This window comes from Anabrus simplex, chromosome 6 (assembly GCF_040414725.1).
Source record: "Anabrus simplex isolate iqAnaSimp1 chromosome 6, ASM4041472v1, whole genome shotgun sequence".
In the NCBI taxonomy this organism is placed as follows: domain Eukaryota; kingdom Metazoa; phylum Arthropoda; class Insecta; order Orthoptera; family Tettigoniidae; genus Anabrus; species Anabrus simplex.
Window position 1 is genome coordinate 344,262,973 of NC_090270.1, and position 26,932 is coordinate 344,289,904.

Genomic DNA, 26,932 nt, shown 5'->3' on the forward strand with positions numbered 1-26,932 from the left:
TTCTTCGCAACAATTTTTATGTGTTGAATAACGTGGACCCAAATTATAATAAAAGTTGTAATCTTGGTTCAATACGGACAAACAATGAAGTTTATTCATTTAACTTCAGGAAGCATGTCGATGGTGTGCATGCAACACCTTGTAACCCACAAAAATACCAAATTGAGATTTTAGTGAGAATATTTTCTCTCTGTGTTGGCTCTCTCTCCTACAGAATCTCGTAAGCCAATCATCCTATACATGCAATGCAATTCCTCATATCCCAGTGAGTGTGGGTTAGTAGTTGTCATCGTTCGAGATTCGCCACGCTCAGGTGAGAATTCTTCGACAAATTCTCGTAACCATTATTGTCGGAAATAGTGATCGTCTGGTTTGCTGAAGTGAAGAGTTCATTTTTTTTATCTGTTCCTGCATTCTTTGTAATTGTTATTTAAACAAATGTGCAAGGGGTTTGTGTTTAACAAGGCAAGGATGTACACCATCTTAGTTTTACTAACATGTGTCGAAACAGAGAAATTAATATCTATCATCTGTCCTTCCATTCAGCAAGTTCATTGAGTATTGAAATAGAAATGAATGTTTAGAACACTGTGACAGTTATGATGTTGGTCTGTTGGCTGTAATGCCACAGTATCATAAGTTATTTCTTGCCCTTATTCAATATGAGAACAGTTTTTAATTCAGGTATATTTAATTTTCTACTTCTAATAATCATCATCATCATCATCATGAACAATGTCCCACTCCAGTCGCCCGGATGTGGTTAACAAGCCTCCTCTACTCCTTTCTGTCCTTCCACTTTTCCTGCTCCATTACTTCCGCTACATCCAATCCAGCTTCTCTAATGTCCTTCCAAATCTTATCCATCCACCTTCTTCTCGATCTTCCAACTGGTCTCTTTCCCTTAACTTCTCTTTCCAATTCCTTTCTTGCTACCCATTCCTTTCCGATTCTTTTTACCTTTTTTTGTATAAAATATTTCAGTCACCACTCCCCACTTGTACACTGCTTTTACTCTCATGATACAACATTTTTATCTTGTTAATTAATGATTTTGGTACATTCCTTTTCCGTAGGCATTCCCATACGTGTTTTCTCTTAACTGTATCATAAGCTTTTTCCAAAACCAAAAATACGAACATGATTTCCTTGTTCCTTTCCAGATGTTTTTCCATTATCGTTTGCACTGTAAATATCAAGTCTCTTGTTGATCTATTTGGTCTAAAGCCATATTGTTCTTCCTCTGTGTTTCTGTTATATCCCTTAGTCTTTTGTCTATGACTACCTCTATAAATTTCACATTTCTTCCTTTTTTGAACAATGGTACAGTGCTTCCTTGTTGCCAATCTTCAGGTATCCTTTCATCCTTCCATATGGCATTGAGGGCTCGGTATAGCCACTGCAGTCCAATGCTTCATGCTGCTTTAATCAGTGCTAGTGCTGATTGATATTGTAATCTGAATATGGATTCAGATGAATGACCTAGTGATTGTACAGTTAATGATGAAGAAATTTAACACCTGAATCAAAATTTGTGTCTTCAAAATAAATGCAAGAAATTAAAAGGTTCCAATTGATCAATTTTCATCAAAACCAATTGTAGAAGAATTTAATGAAGCTATGGAATTACCTCCCGAATGGCTATCATCATCAGTCAAAGGATGTGTGCTTACTGAGAATGATTATTTAAGAAATGTTACTGTTGAAACTTCAAATGGAAACAGGCTTTCAGGTGGTGCTGGTGATGAGAATAACAAAATCATTCCAAGGACTTTGGGCAAGAGGGAGAAGAATAAAAAAAAACTATGGATGCAGGTCAACCCATGTTGGGTTTACTTGCCCCCGGGATGTAAAAATGCTGTCCAGAATGTTAACAGGCCTGAGAGTTGCACGTGTCAGTCTGAAAACTATAGGAATTTACCAAGCAAAAAGTGTGATATAATTTCTGATGAAATTAAGGGAACTTACTTTTCATAAATTCTGGTTGGATCTGACATGGAACAGAGAAAGATTTACATTGTGAGTAATGTTTGGTGTATTGAACCAAACCGTGAAGACATACAGAGAACATCTCCTTTTGTATCACTGAACTGTTGATAATAATGAGCTTACTCCAGTGTGCAAAATGATGTTTCTTGCCGCTTTTGGGCTGCGTGAATTTTCAGTCCTTGACTGGGTGAGAAAGAGTGCGACACAACAAAGACTCAGAACCAGGCAAGAGAGGAGGTAGGGACCAGATATTGATTCTTTGTCGTCCAAATTACCATCACATTATTCCAGAAGAGGAAGCTCTAAATTATACTTGCAACAAAATATCACCTCACTTAGCCAGCTCAGCCATTTGTTCTGCATTAAATGTGGAACATCTGGGGAGAAGCCTCTGTCAGCAGGAAGAAATTTATAGCAATATTTAACACTTTCACCACATCACCCTCCATACTTCCCCTCCTTCCACTCCTCCTCCCCTACCGTTCCTCCCCTCTCCCCTCCTAATCCAACAACGGCCGCTCCCCAGACCTAAACTATCCAACACGCTCTGTTCCTCTTCATCTCGCGCCATAGCTTTACCGCCTCATGTCCCGCAATAAACATCATAGAAACCTGCCCCCACCCTACACGTAACGCTGCAACAATACACCACAAATACTGGCACAGTCATCCTCCAAACTCTCAACAACGTATTCCTTAATACCTATTTTATATTCTTGTCGAGCTGAATACCGGACCTGTGAAGATTACAAGATTATTTTGTGCATCTACAGAATGGTGTGTTAATGAAGCTATGTAATATAGAGACAGACTTTCAAATGTGGTTAAATGAAGAAGTTATATCATGTTCAAGATCATGCTTTCACATCTCTGCACAGTATTTAAAATACAATTTACCGTTGGTCTTTTATAGCTATTGTTGAGAGTTAAGGAGAATTTCCTGTTGTGTATGTTTATCAGGAACTCAAGGGAGACTTCACTAGTTAGTCGGAACATAGAAAGAATGATAAACTCTTCTCAGAAGAACTCTTAAGGTTTCACCTTACTTTTTCCTGCCTGCTGGCTCTTTAGAAATGTGTGCGCGTGCGTCTTGTATTCAGGAATCACTCAAGGCAAATATTTTCGCACTGCAAGTTGTGTGGTTAAGCTTATTTTTAATATGTATAATTTTTGCTTTCTCAACGATGCATTTGTTTCTACATTCGTCCCTGTTTTTATCTCCTCGTAAGATGTGTATTGTTTAATGTAACACCTTGTGTAAAAAATTGGGTTAAATGAAGGAGTTACATTATATTCAAGATCATGCTTTCACGTCTCTGCACAATATTTAAAATGAAATTTACCGTTGGTCTTTATAGCTATTGTTGAGAGTGAAGGAGAATTTCCTGTTGTGTATGTTTATCAGGAACTCAAGGGAGATTTCATTAGTTAGTCGGAACATAGAAAAAATGATGAACTCTTCTCAGAAGAACTCTTAAAGTTTTCACTTTACTTTTTCCTGCCTGCGTGCTCTTCAGAAATGTGTGCGTGTGTGTTTTGTATTCAGGAATCATTCAAGACGAATATTTTCGCACTACAAGATGTGTGGTTAAGGTTATTTTTAATATGTACAACTTTCCCTGTTTTCATCTCCTTGTAAGATGTGTATTGTTTAATTTCCTGTTGTGTATGTTTATCAGGAACTCAAGGGAGACTTCATTAGTTAGTCAGATCATAGAAAGAATGATGAACTCTTCTCAGAAGAACTCTTAAGGTTTCACCTTATCTTTTCCCCGCCTGCTGGCTCTTTAGAAGTGTGTGCGCGTGCGTTTTGTATTCAGGAATCATTCAAGGCAAATATTTTCGCACTGCAAGTTGTGTGGTTAAGCTTATTTTTAATATGTATAACTTTGCTTTCTCAACGATGCATGTGTTTCTACATTCGTCCCTGTTTTTATCTCCTCGTAAGATGTGTATTATTTAATGTAACGTCTTGTGTAAAAAGCTGGGTTATATGAAGGAGTTATATCATGTTCAAAATCATGCTTTCACGTCTCTGCACAATATTTAAAATGAGATTTTACCATTGGTCTTTATAGCTATTGTTGAGAGTGAAGGAGAATTTCCTGTTTTGTATGTTTATCAGGAACACTAGGGAGACTTCATTAGTTAGTCAGATCATAGAAAAATGAGAACTCTTAAGGTTTCACTTTACTTTGTCCTGCGTGCTGGCTCTTCAGAAATGTGTGCACGTGTGTTTCATATTCAGGAATCATTCAAGAAGAACACTTTCGCACTGCAAGATGTGTGGTTAAGGTTATTTTTAATATGTATAACTTTTGTTTTCTCAACGATTCATTTGTTTCTATACTCGTCCCTGTTTTTATCTCCTTGTAAGATGTGTATTGTTTAATGTAACGCCTTGTGTAATATAAATGCCTAAATGCTTGCCTATTCCCACATTTTGGCTGATGACGCAAATCAGCGTTGAAACTAGTTCCAAGTACATATACATGTTATAAATAAACTATAACATTTTGTATTGAAAAGGTGGACCGTTTTAAGTTTTCCTAATTGAGACATTGTAAATAATTCGGCTGACCGTGAGCTAAATAATTCAGTGGAAATCTGCATTATCGTCTTGGATTTCACTTTGTGCGCAATAATGCAGGAGCCGGCCCCATGGTGTAGGGGTAGCGTGCCTGCCTCTTACACGGAGGCCCTAGGTTCAATTCACGGCCGGGTCAGGGAATTTTACCTGTGTCTGAGGGCTGGTTCGAGGTCCACTCAACCTATGTGATTACAATTGAGGAGCTATCTGATGGTGAGATGGCGTCCTCGGTCTAGAGAGCCAAGAATAACGGCCGTGAGGATTCGTTGTGCTGACCACACGACATCTCGTAATCCGCTGGCCTTCGGGCTGAGCAGTGGTCGCCAAGGTCCTTCGCGACTGTTGCGTTGGGGGCGGATGGTTGTAATAACGCAAATTCTATCAGACCTCATGTCTGCTAGAAGACAAGTGTGTGTTGGTACCGGTATTTCCTGGCGACGCCGATAAGCGATAAGTTACAGCCTTACGTATTTCAAATGAGAACTCATATGTAGGTGGTGAATAAATTGTACACTGTCTCGCGACCACGTTGTCAAACTGCTGATAGCCTACCGGTAAGCCATGCGTCGTACATATACCGGTATTATTTATTTATACGTTATGCACCATGTTGCAAATGTGACTGTGTTGCCAAATTGCCCATAAACCATACACGTATTTAAATTGCGCATTCATGTGCAACTTACATTGCAGTTCCATTTACCTTTTAACCAGATTGGACGTGCGACGATTATGCGATTAAATGTTTAAAGTCGGATTTTTGTATTGAAAATAAAGGATGCGATGATTACGCAGTGGTGACGATTATGCCGGGAAATACAGAACTTTGTATAGCGATGTATGCACTTGCCACATTTAAATTTTCAGCCATGTGTTGGTAAAATGAAAATTTCTTATTTCATATTATTACCTCAATTCTATTCCGAAGTGTCCTGATACGGTTCAGGCATGTTGGGAGGGAGAATGCATCTGTAGAGCCGATGTAACGCGTTGCAGCAAGACAGCCTTTGTTTGATGTCATTGGTCAGCCATGGGGAAGGAGGTCGGGAGAATTTGGTCGTGTGCTTAGGTGCATGTTTGTCAAGGAGGCAAAGTATAAGTGAACTAAAAAGTCAACTTTGTTATTGATTTTTTTTTTTTTTTTTTTTTTTTTTTTTTTTTTTTTTTTTTTTAATGTCGTCCGAAGGACTGTCTCAAGGCATCAACTCAGATTATTTACGTTTGTGTGTTTAATGTCCCTGAATGTGATATATCTAGTTTTGTATTTGACTGCTTTGGGTGAGGAAGTCTCGTGTCCATTATGTTGGGAGTAGGGATCTGACTGTGTGGAACTGTTCTCTGTGGGTTGTTATGGATCATTAATTCTAGCAGTGTATGTGAAGATAAAGTATGGTTTGTCAGTTGTAGTGGAAGTATTGACATGTCACATGTGTGTCCCCAGCCTGTTCCATTAAATTAGTATTGAAGTGTCCAAATATTAAAATATGTTTGTAAGCACGTGATAGAATGTTTTTGGTGTCAGTGATAGGTGACCTACCTGTATTTGCATGGAAAATGTTATTGTGATGTGTGTGGGGGTGGTAGTGGTTTTTGGAGCAAGTTTAAGATTCTTTGTAATAGTATAATATTTACTATAGAGGTTGTACTTTAATTGAGGCTACCTCTTCAAGTGCCTTAAGAACAGAGATCAGCTTACATTTATCAATGAGGATATTCTCCCCACCTCCCTCCCCTGAAAATTGTACACTGGCATGTTTGATGGCGGGTGGGAAGGCAGTAGAAAAGTTAGGAGCCTGGTATCTGTCCTTAATTATGTAAAAAAAAATGTTAACTGAACATATTCTGTCTAATACATCTGCTTTTTTTCTTTTCATTTCAGAGCTTCTGGACATATTGATCGTTTTGCAGATCTTATGGTTAAAGATATTGGTACAGGAGAGTGTTTCCGTTTAGATCATCTCATCAAAGCCCATTTAGAAAAGCTAGCTGCTGATAAAAAAACATCTGAGAATGTTCGAGATGAATGTCAGGATATTATTGTTAAGGTATTTATATAGTTACGATTTGCCTTTGTTCTGAATCTGTGGTATTTTTTTAGTGAATTAGAATTGTTTCTTCCTAGAATTGTACAGGGTCTTTATTTATGCTTGGCAGTGATTTTCTCGCTCAACCTTGGCCGCCAGTGACGGTTCAGTTGCCGGCTACTGCGCATGCGTATGTACGGCAGAATACGGTGCTCAAAGTGCTCAAAATCATTATCATGCATTTTACTCACCATTTTTACAGTTTATGATGTTCCCTGTGCACTGCCAAACATAATCAGCATCTCCTAATGAAGTTTCCGGTTACTCTACCAAGTTTTTCAGCACTGATGGATGCAATTGCAGCTCTTATATTGTCTTTTAAGTTCATCTAGTATGTGAGGGTTGTTCCCATAAACTACATTTTTTAACATTCCCCACAAATAAAAATCACATGCCATTAAATCTGAGCTACGAGGGGGCCACAGATTTTTACTTATGATCCTCGTACGAAACACGCTTCAGTAAGGAGATAACTACCTTTACGTCTATTTTTATTGTTTACTGAACCTGTACGTTTGAATCTCTTGGCCAGTTGTTTTATTGTCTGATTGATAGGAATGGATCTCCCTGGAAATTTCACTAGAAACTTTTGTCTTGTCCTAGCGCACGATTTTCTGCCGATATAGTATGCGAACCTTTTCTTGAGCCCTGAGCTCCATAGTGCTGAATGGGAACTAGGGCTCAAGAAAAGGTTCGCGTACTATATACACGTTCACGTAATGAATATTTCACATACATTACAGCACAATACACAATCACAATAAAACACTATACAATATGACATACAGTACGCAATAGCTTCATTGAACACCCTACTATCTCGGAGCTCAGCTCTTAGCTACTGCAGGAAGTGCTGGAAACCGTGCGCGGTAGTGGCCTGTCATTGGCGGTCAGGGTTGAGCGAGAAGGTCCCTGCCAGCATAAATAATGTCCCTGTATGTGTTCTACTCTTGAATGTATGAATTCTCTTAGAATACAGCAAGGTTTGGTTTTAGTTTCTTATACAATTTTTCTCCCAGATTGAGACATACAGTGAACTTGGGGTCTCAGCTGAGATGAATTTTTGGAGCCATCCCTTATAATTATGACAGTTAAAATTTCAAATGTGTAAATAAACACAAACATTTTTGGGTAATATAAAAAAATACTTATAGTGTCCTCTTAATATAATTGTAATGTTATGTTCTTTTTTCTTGTAGAATTGTATGTTCTCTTGTATAAATTCTCTTAAAATCCAGTAAGGTTTGGTTTTTAGTTTCTTAATTTTTCTATTCCACCTTCTAGCTGGATGGCATGACTAAAGATGATATGAGTAATGTTCTGAAGAAGTATAACATTCGTTCTCCCTTAACTGGAAATGAACTAACTGAACCAATCGAGTTCAACCTCATGTTTGCAACTCAGATTGGGCCATCTGGACTAGTAAAAGGGTACGTATTAAACAGGAAGCTAAAACTGAGATATAGGTATAGAAAAGTGTGGCCAAATCTGGGAAGGAATAGAGGAGGAAGAGAGATACACAGAGCACACTTGGTGAAGGGGCCTTATTTTCTATTCCATTGCTTAGGTAGAGTGACATGGATGTATTGTAACACTTTTAATAGACTAATGGGAAAAACAAAATGGGTGATTCATGTTAGCCCATTACTGTACAATGGTAGGTACAGCTGCTATCATTATGAGTTTAAATCTGAAATGCATTATTACTGTGAATATGTAATTCAATTATATTTTTTTAAATTAATTTTACATTTGGACTATTTTATTGCAAGGCCATTTCTCCACTATGTGCATTGCTTTAATAAATTAATCATCATTTTCATAGTAGAGAGTCCTCTTTGTATCACAATATGGGGAATTAACAATGATAATCAGTATCAACATTATAGTAAGTGTTAGCAAATGGCAGCAGTTAAACCTCTCATAAGGTAATGTGCGACTGCAACCATTCATCGGCTATATAAAGCTAAAGAAAAGTCATGCTGCTCTTAGGATCTGAACATTAATTCTCCTCCTTTAGGATCATGAACAGACAAATATATTTCATAACACTCAAATACTTCAGTTGAAAGGTAACTCAAAGGTTTTTGGTAGCCAAATTCATAACTTGATGTGTAAATAAATCATTGCATTCCCTTGAAAAATCTAAAAATAGACACTGGTTCTACAGTTACTTTGAGTAAAGAGCTTTATGAATATTATTGAGTGCCGTCTAAAGTATGCTGCATTAAACTATCATTTAGCACGTTATCTTTATTTCAGATTCTTACGTCCAGAAACGGCTCAAGGTATATTTGTCAATTTTAAACGCTTGCTGGAATTTAACCAAGGACGCCTGCCATTTGCTGCTGCTCAGATTGGTAATGCTTTCCGTAACGAAATTTCTCCACGATCTGGGCTCATCAGAGTGAGGTAAAATTAAAATATTTTGGTCTTTTTATAAATAAGGTATGAAGTGAGAATGATTGGTTCGGTGCAAATTCTACCAGGCAGATTTTCCCCAGAAGCATTTTCATCGTTGGAAGAGTCTCCCATTGGGGAATTCGTTCGAACTTATTAAACCAAAGGAAAATGTCTTAGATGTTTTAATTTCATTATTACATGTTCCTTTTTACATCCCTTTTTTTAGTTCTGTGGAATACCATAATTTACATTGCCATATTATGACCACAAGCATCCATCGTACCACGATGTAACGTTCTGCAGGTTCTTGTATATCCTTTTTTTGTGGTGCTCTGATTCGACACCCAGACCATCATGTCAATGTCAGAGTGTTCCTTCTGTATGAGGTAGATGAGATGTGTAACAATGGATGCTTTCTAGCTACAATACTTGCAAACCTGATTACCATGCTTGGGTGATAGGTGGTTCATTGTTTTTAGCTCACTGAAACTGGTTCTTTAATACTGGCCGTTATTGAGCTTCAACTGTACCACAAAAACCCCTCTGAAAGTCATCATCATCATCATCATCATCATCATCGATTTGCCCTTCCAGCGAGCCAGGGTGTTTGAAAACGAGTGTCTTCCAAAGTTGCCTATTCAAAAAGATTTAGTTGTCCATGACAGATTCGCAATTCCATCCTTTTCTCTCCACGTCTTTCCTCAGTTGGTCCATCCATCTTCTTCTTGGTCTTCCAGCTGTTCTTCTACCTGTTATTCTCTTTTCCAAATAAGCACATGGTAACCTTGTGCTATTCATTCGTTTAACATGCCCAAACCATTTAAGTCTAGGTGATCTAAGTCTTTCCTCCATCGATGCATTTAGACCTAGGTTAGATCAGCTCTCATCATTTTTCATGTGATCAAGTCGTGTCTCTTTGGAGGGCAGTTCTAAGAAATTTCATTTCACCAGCTTGAATCCTACTACAATCCTTTGATGTTAGTGTGCAGGTTTCCAGAGAATATGTAAGGAAATGAAATATGACTTGTACAGGATCATTTTTGTTCTTTGTGGGACGTTCTCATCCCATAGTAGGTGTCTAACGATACTGTAAAAGTTAGAGCCTTCAGTTATTCTGTTATTTCTATCACAGCTCTATCACACTAGCCATTACGCTTCCTAAATATCTGAATTGGTGTACTACTTCAACTTGGTGGTCCTGTATTTTTATGTTGCATTCTGTATGTGTGTGCTAATTTTCAATGCTACTGTTTTTCATCATCATCGATGTCCCACTCCAGTCGCCCGGGTATGATTAACAAGCCTCCTCCACTCCTTTCTGTCCTTCCACTTTTCCTGCTCCATTACTTCTGCCACATCCAATCCAGCATCTCTAATGTCCTTCCAAATCTGATCCATCCACCTTCTTCTCGGTCTTCCAACTAGTCTCTTTCCCTTAACTTCTCTTTCCAATTCCCTACTTGCTACCCGTTCCTTTCCCATTCTTTTTACATGTCCGAACCATCTCTCTCTTGCTTTCTGTATGTTCTGTACTAACGGTTCTATATTCAGCTCTTCTCTGATTTTAATATTTTTAATACTATATCTTCTTGTCTTTTTAACCAGTGTTCTTAAAAATTTCATTTCTTCTGCTTGCATCATACTATCTTGTCTCTTATTAGTTACCAGAGTTTTTAGTCCATATGTTACAATTGGTATGAAATACTGTTCATATACTGTTGTTGATGCGTTCAATTTCATTCCATAATCATCAAATTTCTTACACCATGCATTCAGATAATTTTGCACTCCCTCCTCTGTTTCATCTCATACTGCCACACCATTGCAAACACCAAAGCCTGAAGATCTTTATTACCTTTTTCTTTTAGTTCCTTTAAAATGGTATCCATAACTGCTATGAATAGAAGAGGTGATAAGGCACTTCCCTGTTGTACTCCTCTGGTTGTATTGAACCATTCAGAATGACTATCTCCAATACTGGCACAGCTTTCGCAATTAGTATATAGCATTTGGATCTTCTAATAAAGTACTCCGGTACATCAAGTTTTCTGAGACTTTTCGAAATAGTTGATCTAGGAACATTATCGTACGCCTTTTCAAGGTTCATAAACTCAATAATCAGGTTTCTTTTCCTCTTTCCCAGTGTTTCTCTGCTAACATCCTCAAAGCAAATATCAGATCTGTTGTGCTTCTTCCAGCCCTAAAGCCATGTTGGTCCTCTTCTAAGATAGGCTCTAGTATATCCCTTACTCTGGCTTCAATGATCTTTTCCATGATTTTAAGGCCATGTGATAGGAGGGTAATGCCTCTGTAATTTTCACTTTTCCTTTTACTCCCCTTCTTAAAGATAGGAACTATCATCCCTTTTGTCCAATCTTCAGGTGTTCCGTTGTCCTTCCATATTGTTCCGTGAACTCTATACAGCCACTGTATTCCTGGTGGACCAGCAGCTTTAATCATGTCAGCTGTAACTTCATCAGCTCCTGCTGACTTACCACTTCTCATCTTATGGAGAGCTTGCTCTACTTCTGTCCATGTAATTGGGATATCTTCCTCTATTGTTTTCTGTTCTACATCCTCAACAGAGGTCTCGTTAGGGCAGTTTAGGAGCTTGTCAAAATACTGTCCCATTGTATCCCTGATATCTTTCATATTGCAAACTATATTCCCATCTGCTGTCTCCACAGCTGTAACTGGTTCTTTATCTGATCTTTTACTTTTTACTATTCCATATATCATTTTAATATTCCCTGTACTGTCTTCTCTGAAAGTATTTAGTAAAATTTGTCATTTGTCTGGGTATAGTCGGAAGCAAAACGTTGAATTTTTCTCTTATTCAGTTATCGTTCTATTATTGTATGCAGCCTGAAGCCGCATTTCTTAGATTTGTCTCCAAGCACTTTCGTCTAGATGAAGATGAACCTTTTTTTGCTATTGGCTTTACGTCGCACCGACACAGGTCTTATGGCGACGATTGGACAGGAAAAGGCTAGGCCTGGGAAAGAAGCAGCCGTGGCCTTAATTAAGGTACAGCCCCAGCATTTGCTTGGTGTGAAAATGGGAAACCACAGAAAACCATCTTCAGGGCTGCCGACAGTGGGGTTCGAACCCAATATCTCCCGAATACTGGATACTGTTTTTGTAAAAAATATTTTCACCGCCTTGTCAATACTTTATACATTTTATTTTATTTAATTACCGTACATGTACATGTTTCGAGAGCCACCGCTCTCTTCTTCAGCGGTGCCAAACATTAATTGATCCTTGGACTATGGTACAATGGTATAACAAGTAGCCTATATATGAATTTTGAAAATTGTTACAACAATTTCTCTTAGTTTCACCTTTCCTATTTACTATGTCATTTGTTGCAGATTTTACTGGAATTTTCCTAAATAATGAAATCTATTAAATTAATCTCTATATATTAATTTATGTCCTTATTTACATCTGAAAGAATAAATATTTCTTCTTTTTCTACATTTAACATTTACTTGTCATTTAGTGGAAATCCTTAAATAAATCAATTTGTAAAATAATAGATAACATCATCTATAAAGTAGTCCTTATCCTAAAATCATAAAATCATGAATAATAAATATCAATTCGTAAAATAATAAATAACATCTATAAAATTAGTTATCATTTAAAATGTTTCTGCTCTCTTCTTTCCTCTTAAAGTATGCTATAATTTTCTAGACCTCTCATAAATCAGAATATCATCTCTTAATCTCATACAATTCCTTAAATAAATAAACCAAACAGACTAACTTTAGAGACCTTTTGCGAAAAAAGACGGCTACTCAGATGTCTGGAGAAATTATTTAGGCCTACTTACTTCATTCCATCTAATTTATCCAAAAATTAAAATGATGTGATATTGGTCTGAACCCAAACAATATGTCCTCCTTCCTTCCTTGTTCTCAATCTGCTACTCTGCTACTGGTTACGTGATGACCATGCTGGTCGCTTTCTAACCGTCAAACTCCTTTAAATAATAAACCAACAAACTAATCTTTAGCGACATGTTTACAAAAGGACGATATCTCAGATAATTAGAGAAAATTGTATTTACTTACTTCAGCTCGACTGGTTGCCAAAATTTAACCTTGACCGAAGTATTCTTGTACTAGTTTGAATAAACAAACGTGTTCTGCTCTCTGCTGTCAATGACCTTGTTAGGCTCGCTGCTACCTGTCGCTGTGCTGCTTGTTATGTAATGTAGGGGATGGTGGGGGCGCGTACTTGTGACCGGAACTATTTCTTTCGTTCCCTCTTTCTCTCCCTTCTTATATGATTGTATACCAATCGGTACATCGCATTTTCTTCATTGAGTGGTTCGTTTAAGTTATTTTCATCATCGTTTCTCTGATCAATATATATATTTATATATATTTATTTTCTCTAGAGCGTCCATTAATTTTCCTTTCGTTGTCGTGTGCAGTATTTCCATATCTTTGTCTATTTCTGTAAAATTATGTTTGTGTTCTTCCATGTGTTCTCCCATTGCTGAGAATCTCCTGTGTCTCACCGCATTCACGTGCTCCTTGTATCTCGTCTCCAAACTCCTCCCTGATTGTCCAATGTATTTTTTCCCACAATTTTGGCATTTGATGCAATATACTCCTGATTTATTAAACCTGTCGGATCTATTAACCTTATGCGAATTAAAATAAAATTCTCCTATTATTGTTGTTTGTCTTAAACGCCACGCCAATGCCCTTTTTATTAAATATCTTTTTTATTCCGTATGAGTGTCTATTATGAAATGTTATTACCACTACATTCTTCCTTTCTTTTCTTTTTCCAAGGTTGATTTCTGTTTATTTATTTATTTGTCCTTTATTTTATCTACATATTTCTTCGTATATCTATTTCTCTTCGCGATCTCATATATGGTGGTCATCTCTTTTTTGAACGCTTGTCTTTTTAAGGGAAATTTAAGTGCCCTGCTGATCATACTATAAAATGTTGCCTTCTTCTGTTGGCCTGGGTGATTGGACTCCTTCCTAATAATAGTGCTAGTGGTCGTTTCTTTCCTATAAACCTGATACTCTAATTCTCTACCATTTCTCGTTATTTTGACGTCCAAGTAGTTCAGCGATCCTTGTTCCTCTGATTCCATAAGTATTCGGCATATGAGTGACACAGGCCATAAATTCACCTTAATTGAGAAAGATTTGACGATTGTTAGGAGCCTAGGTAAGGGGAAGTTATTGAATGAGACAAAAAACTTGTACCTTTATTTGGAACAAACTTATAATAAAAATAATAATCTTAACGACGTTATTGAAAAAAAATTCCTTTATATGAGGCAATTCTGAGTTAATCCAGGCCGTAAATCAGAATAAAGTCCCCAGTTTATTTAAATCACAGCACGCATGCGCTCCAATTGCCACGCCTAATGCTGGGCCCATCCAATCCAATTCGAGTAACGCCTCTCAACAACAACAACACAGACGCACAGATTGAAACTCACTCCCCCTTCCCCTCTACACTCCACTCCTCTGTTACCGCATCAGTACTTCACTAGGAGTAGTAAGGTTAGTTGTTCAGGAACAAGTGGTTCCAGCTAACATCTATGCCTAAAGTTAAGTAAGATCGTCCACTTTTATGCGATAAACACTTTCACCTTACAATTATGATTATATTGGGCTCTACAGTACATTGACATTCTAAATTCCTTTTTTTCTCTTATTCAGTTACAGACATCTCATAATTCCTCCCAAGGCTGAACAATGCACCAATGGGAACGTTAATCGACAAGAATGGCACAATATTTAAAAAAAAAAATTTTTTATCAGACGAGCAGCAATGAACAATACCAACAATATGTTTCCAACATGCATGGTTTAACCTATTAAACATTACCGTCCAACCATGTTTCTTTCTAAAGGAATATTCATATCCAACACGATCAGCTATAACCACGGTTCCGGTTTTGCAACAATATACTTATGATAATGACCATAACCACCTTTGAACAAACCAGCTGTAAAACCTTCAGTCTAATTTTCATAAGTTGGAGAAGCCCCAATTCACGCAGTGATCAACCTCTAACCAATACGTACACATTTGCATAACTTTCATCCAGACGTCTCGGACATTTTCTAGTCATTGTAAAATAAAATATTTTATTACTTCCTTGTTCACAAGTTCTGGCATTTAGTTAATGTACATATTGTAAACTATGTAAATATGTAATAAGCATAATACCGTTGTATTTAGTATTTGATATTAATTTTAGTATTAAGTTCCAATGTTAATAGATTTAAGACTTGAACTTAAGATTAGTATCAGTCTGAAGATGCCCAAAACTAGGGTGAAACATGTCCCTAACTATTGTTTATATTTCATGTAGATTGTAACCACTACAAAATATAATTGTATTGAACAGATGGACACAGTAATTTTATTCAAGAAATAAATTTTACTTATTGTATCTTCAATACGGAACAAAATGAGATTAGTTACTTCTAACGTTAACAGTGTTCCGCAGATCACCCATAAAGATGTACAGGTCCGTACGGCCATTCAACATGATGCTGCTTCACACCATGACACCACCACCACCACCTTACTGGTCCCGTTCCAAGATGTTCCTGTGGTTGTATCGGCTACCCAGTTCTCTTGTAGGATGCCTATTAATTTATTATTTAACCACCTATTCAATACATCAATGTATAGTATAGTATGTTCAATAGAGAACCATAATATTTATCACTTAAAATACCCGGTTCTCTCCAGATTGATGTGTGACGGGAATCGTTCTGCAAATTGAAGTGGGATTTTTCTGTGAAGAGCACATGCCTCCATTCATTCATGGTCCAGTTTCGATGTTAATAGCTCCACAGTAAACGGGCTCGTCTCAGTGCTGAAGTGAGCGGGACGCACACCGCTGGACGTAGTTCAAGCACCTCGGCTGTTCTGAGCCTCCGGTACACAGTTTGTTGGGAAATGGCAACCCCTTAGACGGCTGCAAGCTCCGACAATTGTCTTGCAGATGCACTCAGATTTCATCGGGTGGTTAAGGCCAGATATCGGTCATGCTGTGGGGTGGTCACCCTTGTTCGACATGGTACTGGCGTATGACTAACATTTCCTGTGTCTCAACTTCGTCTCCAAAGCCTGGAATTGACACTTTGTGGCACTAGTAGAAAGAGCCAGCTGTACTTCAAGCTGGCTCAGTCAACTAGAAAATGAAACTCAGGAAAGTAAGGAATTTCAAGTTACCCAATTGCAACAGTCAAGTTTTAGGAAGGAAGGGGGTCTGAGATTGCTCTTGGTAAACTGTCAAATTGTAGTAAATAAACAATTAAAATTCGATACATTGATAGAATCTTATGAGACTGATGTGGTGATAAGAGTGAAATCGTGGTTGAGAGAAGGGGTGGGTAATAGAGAAGTATTTCCAGAAGGGTACACAGTCTATCGTAGAGACCGAGGAGATAAAAAGGGAGGGGAGGTGTTTATTCTGGTGAAGGAAACTTATTGTTCACATGAATAGTTTACCAATGAAAGGGATGAAATATTATGGATAAAATTAGTTTGTGATAATATGAAGGAGGTGGGAATTATAGGAACATATAGGCCTGGAAGAGAGGAAAGAGACATGGATATATTTGAGAAAATAATAGATTATACTCATAAAGACAATAATAATGATATGGTAATAATTGGGGGAGACCTAAATTTGCCTGAAGTTGAATGGAATGGAGCTGCAAGTGAAGCCCATAAACTGAAACTGGCAAATAAGTTAATTTGAGAGGGAGGATTTACACAAGTAGTACAAGAACCGACTCGTCTCAATAACTTTCTAGATGTATTCTTGGTTAAACCATGGGAAATTGTTGATAAAACTGAGGTAATTGAAGGAATAGGAGACCATAAAACTGTAATAATGGATGTAGGACTCGTACCAAAAAGGCTTAATAAGAGGGTTACACAAAACAAGAAATTGTACAGAAAAACTAAAGTTGATGAATTTGGGACTAACCTTAAATCACAATTCAGTTGTTGGATAAGTGAAGGAAGTAATGTGGATACACTTTGGGCTAAATTTAAAGGAATCATTTGGGAAGGAGAGAAGAGATTTGTACTTGTTAAGAAGGGTAAAATGACCTCAGACCCTGTTTATTATACGAGGGAAATAAGAAAATTAAAAAGAAAATGACCGGGCGAGTTAGCCGTGCACGTAGAGGTGCGCGGCTGTGAGCTTGCATCCGGGAGATAGTAGGTTCGAGTCCCACTATTGGCAGCCCTGAAAATGGTTTTCCGTGGTTTCCCATTTTCACACCAGGAAAACAAATGCTGGGGCTGTACCTTAATTAAGGCCACGGCCGCTTCCTTCCAACTCCTAGGCCTTTCCTATCCCATCATCACCATAAAACCTATCTGTGTCGGCGCGACGTAAAGCCCCTAGCAAAAAAAAAAAAAAACTGTAGAATAGTAAACAGGAAAATCAAAGAGGGTATGGAGAGTAGAGAAACTAGAAAACAGCTAATGAGGAAACTGAATAGAGTGAAAAAGGAAGCAAAAGAGAATTACATGAATGGCATACTTCAAGAGGGTAATGACCACAAAGGGAAATGGAAAAAGCTGTATTCATATATCAGGAATCAAAAAGGAAAAGGAATCCAAATTCCTACAATGGTGGGAGAAGGGGGTGAACACTATTTAACAGATACTGAAAAAGCAAACCTATTTAGTAGGGAATTCAGAGATTCAGTAGATGATTGTCAGGAGTAGGAAACCGAAACAGAAGATAGAGAGGGAGAGACACAGAGGGAAACAAGAAGCTTCTCATTCACAAATGAAGATATTTTCAGAGAAATCCAACTGCTTCAGCAAGGAAAAGCAGCAGGAAGTGATCAAATTACTGGGGAGGTATTAAAGACAATGGGGTGGTACATAGTGCCTTATTTAAAATTTCTCTTTGACTATGTCATAAATAATAGTGTAATACCAAAGGAATGGAAGGAATCTATAATAATACCAATTTATAAAGGAAAGGGTGATAAAAGGAAACCAGAGAACTACAGACCAATCAGCCTGCCCAGTATAGTTTAATATTAAACTCTCCAGTATTTTACATAGTACATCAGAGGGATATGTGATGATAAAAATTGGTTCATGAGGAGCCAGTATGGATTCAGAAAGAAATTTTCTTGTGAGGCACAACAGGTGGGATTTCAGCAGGACATATCAGATCAGTTGGATTCAGGAGGTCAGTTAGATTACATAGCCATAGATCTTTCCAAAGCCTTTGATAGAGTGGAACATGGAATATTATTGAAGAAATTGGAGGGAATAGGATTGGACGTAAGGGTTACATGTTGGATAAAAACATTTCTAAATTCAAGGGTTCAGAAAGTCAAAGTAGGTAATAATGTATCGCAGGAAGAAAACGTTTGGAAGGGAATTGCACAGGGTAGTATAATCGGTCCATTACTTTTCTTAATATACGCAAATGATTTACGGAACAATATAACATCAAAAATAAGATTGTATGCAGATGACATAATTGTTTATAGGGAAATAAATAACATTGAGGATTGTTCAGAATTACAAAGGGACCTTGAAAGTATCCAACAATGGGTTGAAGAAAATAATATGAAGGTTAATGGAGGCAAATCAACCGTTACAACTTTTACAAACAGGAGTTTTAAAACTGAATTTGAATATACTTTGGATGAGGTAGTTATCCCAAAAGATGGCAAGTGCAAATACTTAGGTGTGAGATTTGAAAGTAATTTGCACTGGAAGGGTCATGTTGATGACATTGTTGGGAAAGCATACAAATCGTTACATGTCATAATGAGGCTACTTAACCCTCAAATGGTTAAATGACGATGCATCGCCCTTTTTATACATGATGTTGTGGTCAACGACGATACATCGACTGTTTTGCAGCCGTTCATTAGACACGCTCTCATTATGCGTAGTAACACACATATGTGCTCTATGTAGTATCATTTTAAACAGCAGATTACAGTCTCTCTTTTTACTCTAGTTGCTAGGTTATAGACTGCCGTTTAAATGTACTGCATAGCCTAAAGTTCAGTAGTTAGGCTCACTACCTTAACTGCGCAGTTCAATATGGCGCCTTGCCGCGTCACGGTGTCGTTCTGTTGTACGCGCTGTTTTTATCAGTGTTTTGCGGAAATGGCGAGTAATTTAGTTTCAAGTCCCAAGTAATTGAGGTTCAAGACCCATTCAGAAGATGTTGGATGAAATAATGATAATGACAGTGACATTGACAAACTTCCTGGAAAGCTGGAACATATATGCGTAATCTGTGGACCAACAAAAAAGGGGAAGGACCCGGCATTTGTGCCCTGGTTGTAACTGTGCAGTTCACAGGGTGTGTTACCACAATTTACAGCACTTTTGGAGGCCTGAAAAGAGGGGAAGAAAGAGGAGAGAGCAGTCTAGTTCTGGTAGCTCCTCTGAGTGACTTTGCGGGGGCGTTCTAGTGCTTGAATATATATGTATATATATCTTTATTTGTGTATATAACATCTAAAGTGTTTATATTTTTTTGAAGTGCATAAAATTGTGTACAACATTGTGATTTGACTTTCTCGGGTAAGTCTAGTATTTTAGTGTCTGGTATGGGCGCAAACATTTTGATAATATCATTTTGGAACACTTTTTTAGAAACTCAGGATGGCTGTAAAGATATAATGAAAGGTACAAAACAAAAATATATTTATTTCAATAGCCTATGATATTATGATTTAATAAAATGTATTATACTTCATGGTTTCCTTTTAAAACCTATTTTTAAGAATTTTTAGTGAAAGTATACAGAAATCCTGAAAATCGTGTGACCGTAACAGTCATTTACATGGACCATTTGAGGGTTAAAGGATGCAATAAAGAATTAAAAGAAATACGTTACTTAAGTATGGTTTGTCCATTATTGGAATATGCAAACTGTGTTTGGGATCCTCACCAAGAATACCTAATAAAAGAAATAGATAGTGTGCAGAGGAAAGCAGCAAGATTTGTAACAGGGGATTTGAGGAGAAAGAGTAGTGTATCAGAAATGTTAAAGGAACTTGGGTGGGAAACTTTAAGTAAGAGAAGGGAGAAAACTAGACTTATAGGATTATATAGAGCCTATACAAGAGAAGCAGCATGAGGAGATATCTGTGAGAGGCTTCAGTTGGAAAATAATTGTATCGGCAGGACAGACCACAAATATAAAATTAGAAGGAACTTTAGCAGAAGCGATTGGGGTAAATTTTCATTCATTGGGAAGGGTGTGAAGGAGTGGAACAGTTTACCAGGGGTAGTGTTTGATCCTTTTCCAAAATCTGTACAGATATTCAAGAAGAGAATAAACAGCAACAGAGAAAATAAATGAAGTGTTAAGAGGGCATTCGACCAGTGCAGGTTATTGTAAATAAAAAAAAGATGTGTGTGAATAAATTAATTCCATCCCCTGGTCTAAGGAGTTTGGACAGCCAAAGTAGGCGACTGCCTGTAGGGGTGAAGTACAGTGGGGACTTCGAGGGCCCTGGGACCGCTACGGTAGCTGTGAAGGCCCTTCAGGAACTCTGAAAAGTGGTGGCAAAAGGGGCTCTGGTTAAGACGCAGCAGGTTGTTATGTTACTTAGGTTCCAGAATGGGTAAAAAAAAGTAAATAAATACAATGTAAAGTTTAATCTTATACCAGTTGTATAGTATCATTTGAAGTACTGTAATTCCACATACTGTATATCAGTTGATTATATTTGTAAGTAGTACGGGAGACATTGTAAGTAGAATTTTGTAAACAATATAAATTAATGATGAGCTGTGTGTTTAATAGAAAAAATTGTTAGCATAAATTGTATAATATTGTATTATAGAAAAATTTTCTTCTCTCTTAATTCAATATTTAGTGCTTGACAATAATACATTAATTTTAGTGTACCATATGCCACCGAGGTAGACACCTCATTTGCAAATAAAGAGATTTTGATTTTGATTTGACATTCAAGGATACGGCGACTTCGGTCTGTGTCTGCCCTGCTTCCAGGCGGCAGAGTATTCTACCCTGATAAACGAGGTCCAAATGGCGTCGTCGTACCATTATGTTGTCACGCTCACCACGAGGCTGCACTCCTCACACTATAACAGGGCAAACACTGCTGAGGGAATATGGGGCGCAGGCACTGGCTGTGTTTACCTTGCGGTTACGGCGCTAGTCAAAGGAGGGAACACTCCTTTCCTAAACAGAGCGAACACGTAATGTTGGTAGGTGCATATGTCGTGCGATTTGCGGTCTTTTTCCTGTTGCCCTGCTTGGTTGTAACTTACGCTTAACACTAGTGTAGCTGGTGAGATTCTTTCCTCGTTATGCTAATAGCCAAATGGGAACGCTCATGCTTGATGTTCGCTATAGCTTGAATGTTGAGAACGACTATTGATGGATGTGTGTTGAAGAATCCTCTGGATTTTTGTGGTATGAACTAATTGCCTTTGCAGCGTCTGAACAAGTGACCGAGCCAACTTCAAGCATGAGCGTTCCCATTTGACTATTAGCACAACGAGGAAACAATCGCATCAGCTAGTAGAGACACATACGGCAACACTCAGCCGTGAACCTAATATCATTTTTTCAACAAATTAAGAAGACTGTGGACTCACCTCATAAAATAAGACTTTGTCATCAAGTGATTTTATACGACATCAAATGCTTTTATTCATCTGTTAATTTTAACATATTCTGGTCATATTTATTGTAACATTCGTATAAGGTTTTTACTTTTGTATGTCATTCCATCACCCCTTTGTTCATCCATATCACTTCATTTTTAGATTATATCTTTTGCTTGTATTTTTGGCTAGGCTGATGATGGTCCAAAAATGGACCGAAACTAGTACCTGTTATTATTATATTGTAATGTTTTGATAAACGTTAAATGATTTTAAGTATTGACAAGGTGAAACAATAAATTTTGTACTCATTTAAAAAAAAACTCACCTCATAAATACAGGTTTAATAACAACAACAATCCATGAGTCACACACCTGTATACTCTATGATAATAATATAAGCTTTCTACAAGAATATTTAATGTGTTCTTTAAGGTTCATTGCAACCATAATACAACTTCAAATTGGGTTGCCTTTCACCAGATTCCATTCATTTTGATCTTTTACTTCAAGGCCATAATTTTAGCCATAGACTGTCTTATCGTTGCGTTCTTGCAGAGGTTTATTTCTTTTTCAGCAGCATATTCTGGATGAGTCTGCTGTCTGATGTGAATTTTTTCAACTATGTTCTTCCAATACCAATGTGTCATCCATGAGTTGCATCATAAAGAACGCAACTTATGTCCAGGCAAGAAGACCTAAACCCCAATAGCCTCGCGGTGAAGCTTTAGCTCAATGAAATTGAAATAATAAATAAGGTAGTTCAACCTATTCAATAGAAATAAATATGAAATGTAGTGTTACATTCCTATTTAATTATAAGCGGAAGTGGTACCGGTTTCGATCCCAATCCGGGTCATCATCAGCCGAATAAAACGCAAAAAACAATGCATAGGTAAGAAAGAAATGAAAGATCAAGTCCCCACAAAAACAGTTGAGGCAAAATAAAACCACGGGGATAGACACTGTAAAATTCTGAAGAAGTAGAAGGTAAGTCACTTAAAAGAAGCAAGGCGCAATCTTCTGAACAGCAGCATAGCACACGCAAAGTTCGGCATTGTCTCATAATGTTTACGAGAAGCGGAGAACAGTTAAATGAGCCAGCGTTGATATGTTCGGAGTATCTGATGTTGAAGTTGGGGCCAGTTTGTCCGATGTACGAGGAGCTTCAGCTGTTACATTTCAATCTGTATACTCCAGATTTAGAAAAAGCATTAGATTTATTTAATGATTTAGAGTTGTGTAATATATCAAGATTTCTGTTATTGGTTCTAAAAGAAATGTTCATGTAGTGTTTTTTAAGAACATTAGTTATTTTATAAGCATCTTGAGTGAAAGTAGAAAATGCAGTGGGTTTCGTTTTGTCTTTTGATAACGTAGTTTTAGGATGGTGTTTGAATTTGTTGATGATACGGTTTATGAAAGAGTTGTTAAAACCTTTAAATTTAGAGATATTACGGATGGTGTTCAGTTCGTTATTTAAATTTTTTTAGACATAGGGGTGTTGAAGGCACGAAAAATTAAGCTGTTATAAGTAGCACGTTTATGTGCTTGAGGGTGTAAAGCATCTTGCCGTATTGTGGTTGCTGTTTGGGTTGGTTTTCTGAAAATTTTGTAAGTTAAAGAAGAAGGATGTCTAGTTATAGTTAAGTCTAGTTTTGTTTTGTTCTGATTCAAGGGTGAATTTAATGTTAGTCATTGTTGTTGAGAAGAAGTAGTGTAGAGGCTGCGTTGGTTGATTCTTCATTTAAGATTACTAATGTGTCATAAACATATCTGGCCCAAAAGAGGATATTAGAGAAATTATTATTATTAATTTTTGTGTTTTCTAAGAAGTCTAGGTATATTTCAGCTAGAATGCCTGACACTGATGAGCCCATAGCTAAACCATCTTGTTGGTAAATGGTGTTATCAAAGGTGAAATAATTATTGTTGAGAACCAATTTTAAGATAGACATGAAGTCCTGAATTTCTAGTTTACTCAGACTACTGAATTTGTTTAAGTTGTTGTTTATTATGGGGAATAATTTGGAAATTGGAATACCAGGATACATGTTTACGATGTCAAAAGAATGGAGAGAAAAATTTGGTTGGATGTCAAAGTTCTTTAATTTGTCGATTAATTCAGAAGTGTTTTTGATAGATTTGTTGGATAAAAATTGATAATTTTTTAGTAAAAATGTTTGGATGAATTTAGAAGTATTGTATAAGGGACTGGGTCTGTAATTGATTATTGGGCAGATGGGAATGTTAGTTTTATGAATTTTTGGAAGGGCTTTGGCAGTGGGTAGGCCTGGGTTCATGTTTATTAATTTAGTTTTTTCTTGATCTGTGAGGAGAAAGGAAGTGTTTTTTAAGGTTTGTTTGAGCAGGCGTTGGATTTTAGTGGTTGTTTTTTTTTTTTTACTATAGAAAAAGAAGAGTCATTGAAGAAATCTTTAGTTTTAGCTATGTAGTCAGTTTTTTCCATTATGACAGTGGTGTTGCCTTTATCAGATTTGGTGATGATGAGATTATTGTCATTGATTTTCTTTTTAAGATCTAAAATGAGTTTGTCATTAAATTATTATTATTATTATTATTATTTAGGGAAGTGTTTTTGTTTTTATTAATGAAGATTTTTTCAAGTTTTCTTTTTACTTCATATCTGATTTCATCTTGTTCTTTTGTTGGCATTTTGTTAATGGCTATTTCAGATTCAATTATTAAATTGGTGGCTATATTGAAAGTGTTGAGGTTGGGCCAATTGTGTTTGAGGCCCTTAGAAAGAATTAAGTTTTCATCATCACTCAGAGTTGTTTTAGATAAATTGACTATGGGAAGATGGAATTGTTCAATGGTTTTGGAGGGTGTGTTAATGTTCTTAATATAATATTTATGTGAAGAAGAGTTGTTATTTAAAATGTTGAGTTTTTTCTCAAAGGTTTGTTGCTTAATTGACAATTCATGACACAATTTATTATCAACTTGAGTTAGGAAGAGGTTCCATTGTGCACTTGGGAGAAGATTAGCAATTTCTAGGTTTGTTTCATATAATCTGTTATTTAAAAATGATTTTTTCTTGTATAAGAAATGAATTCTGTTTTTCAGCCAAATTTTGTTAGTTATTCTTTGGGTTTTTAACATTTTGAGGAGAAGAATGGGTTTTTCTGACACAACTTTGAAGAAATTTAGCTATGTTTTAGGAAGTCGTGTTTTTTCCTAGTTTAGCAATCTTGATCTTTAGGCCCATGTAAGAGAAGGCTTTATGTTTAGCTTGGTTAGGTTGTGCCTATCCCCGTTTTATTTTGCCTCTTCAACTGTTTTTGTGGGAACTTGATCTTTAATTTATTTCTTACCTATGCATTGTTTTTTGGGTTTTATTCGGCTGATGATGACCTGGATTGGAGTCGAAACCGGTACCGCTTCCACTTATTATTAGATAGGAATGTAACACTACATTTTGTATTTATTTGTATTGAGTAGGTTGAACTACCTTATTTATTATTTCAATTTCATTGTGATACAATTCAATACGGAACATTATGAAATTTTTATCTTTAGAAGCTTTAGCTCATCGCCTAATCGTCCCTTGGATGCAGTAATATTGCTGTAGGAGGGATTTCTAGGGATTATTATTCTGAACAGACCCCTCTGATGACATTTTAGAACTGTGACCTTATTTATTATCCCAAGTCTTGTATTCTTCCTTCACGACTGGAATGTGTGTTTACTGCGAGTTACACAACATTTATTATTGTACGCATCTGTAATACAGCCACAATTCATTATTTCTATCCAAACTGCAGAGACCAGGGTTCTATTCGATCTTTTTTCTTAATTTTTTTCCGCTAAAATGCCTAAAAGGAATTACTGGCCCCCCACCATTAGAGGAAGATTATTTACTGGCCACGGTAAATGGAATGTAATTTAGTGGGGAGAATAGTGATTATAGTGAAGTAAGTTCTGCCAAAGACGAATTCATAAGTGACAGGAACTTACCAGGAATAAGTACTGCAGGCTTTGAATGTACAGGGTTCGGGCCCAGCTGATGCGAATATTCAGTAGTCGCGAAAAAGACAACACGTGTTCAATTCCAGTTCAAGTAGCGATTATGACAGTGATGACAATAATACTGATTACAATCCAACCAATGCTAGTTCTTCGTCAACTTCTACTGAAAATGGACGAAGAAGGTCCCGCATTGATCCAAAATTCCATCGTGATGTAAAGGGAGAGTTTTTAGAGAAAACAAAACCAAGCAAAATATTTTAATTATTTTTTTATGATGAGATATGCCAGAACATAGCTGAACAGACAAATGATGCCCAGCATGAAATCGCACATAAAACCCAGTTTAGTAAGATGAAAACGAAGGATTCTAAATCAAGAACGGGTCAGAACAAATAAGGACGAAATAAAGCTTCTTATGGCCATATGGTTGCAACAGGGGATTGTACGCAAACCTAAATTAGGACACTATATTTCTCGCAATAAATTAATCACTACGCCTAATTTCTATGAGCTGATAATACAGAACAGATTTTTTCTCGCCGGGCTGAGTGGCCCAGGCGGTTGAGGCGTTGGCTGGCCTTCTGACCCCAACTTGGAAGGTTCGATACTGGCTCAGATCGTTAGTATTTGAAGGGGCTCAAATACATCAGCCTCTTGTCAGTACATTTACTGGCATGCAAAAGAACTCCTGCAGGACTAAATTTTGGTACCTCAGTGTTTCTGAAAGTCGTAAAAGTAGTTAGTGGGACGTAAAGCCAATAACATCATTATTATTATTATTATTATTATTATTATTATTATTATTATTATTATCACTACTACTATTACATTTTCCTCTACAGCATTTTACATATCTCCAACAATGAGGTGAATAATGGACAAATTCCTCCCAAAATGTACAAGATAAATCCAGTATTTGTTCATCTGTTGGCAAAATTTTTTGCAAAATGTCAATTGATGTGAACCATTCATACATAACAAGAAAATGATCACGTTTTGGAATGGAATCCTACAAATTCATACAAATTATGCGAAGTCGAGACAGTTTATGTAACATGATCTGTTTCCGCGTGTATCATAATGAACAGCTGTGAAAGGCATAACATGGTGCACACTGTAGATACTGTAAATATTTATTACCTGTAGTGTAGAGTAATATAGTCTGTGTGTGTCACTTATGAATTGTAGGTATATAAATTTGATCCCTCAAAAGCACTAACCAACG

The 26,932-nt window shown here is 36.9% G+C and overlaps 1 protein-coding gene across 1 annotated transcript in view; it reads left to right on the plus strand.

Moving 5' to 3' along the window:
* Positions 1-26,932, plus strand: part of GlyRS (glycine--tRNA ligase) — a 145,032-nt gene that overhangs the window by 23,533 nt on the left and 94,567 nt on the right. The window contains exons 4-6 of the mRNA XM_067148915.2: positions 6,459-6,624; positions 7,948-8,093; positions 8,926-9,075. Of these exons, the coding sequence (XP_067005016.2) occupies positions 6,459-6,624; positions 7,948-8,093; positions 8,926-9,075 (462 nt within the window). The remainder of the gene's footprint in view (positions 1-6,458; positions 6,625-7,947; positions 8,094-8,925; positions 9,076-26,932) is intronic.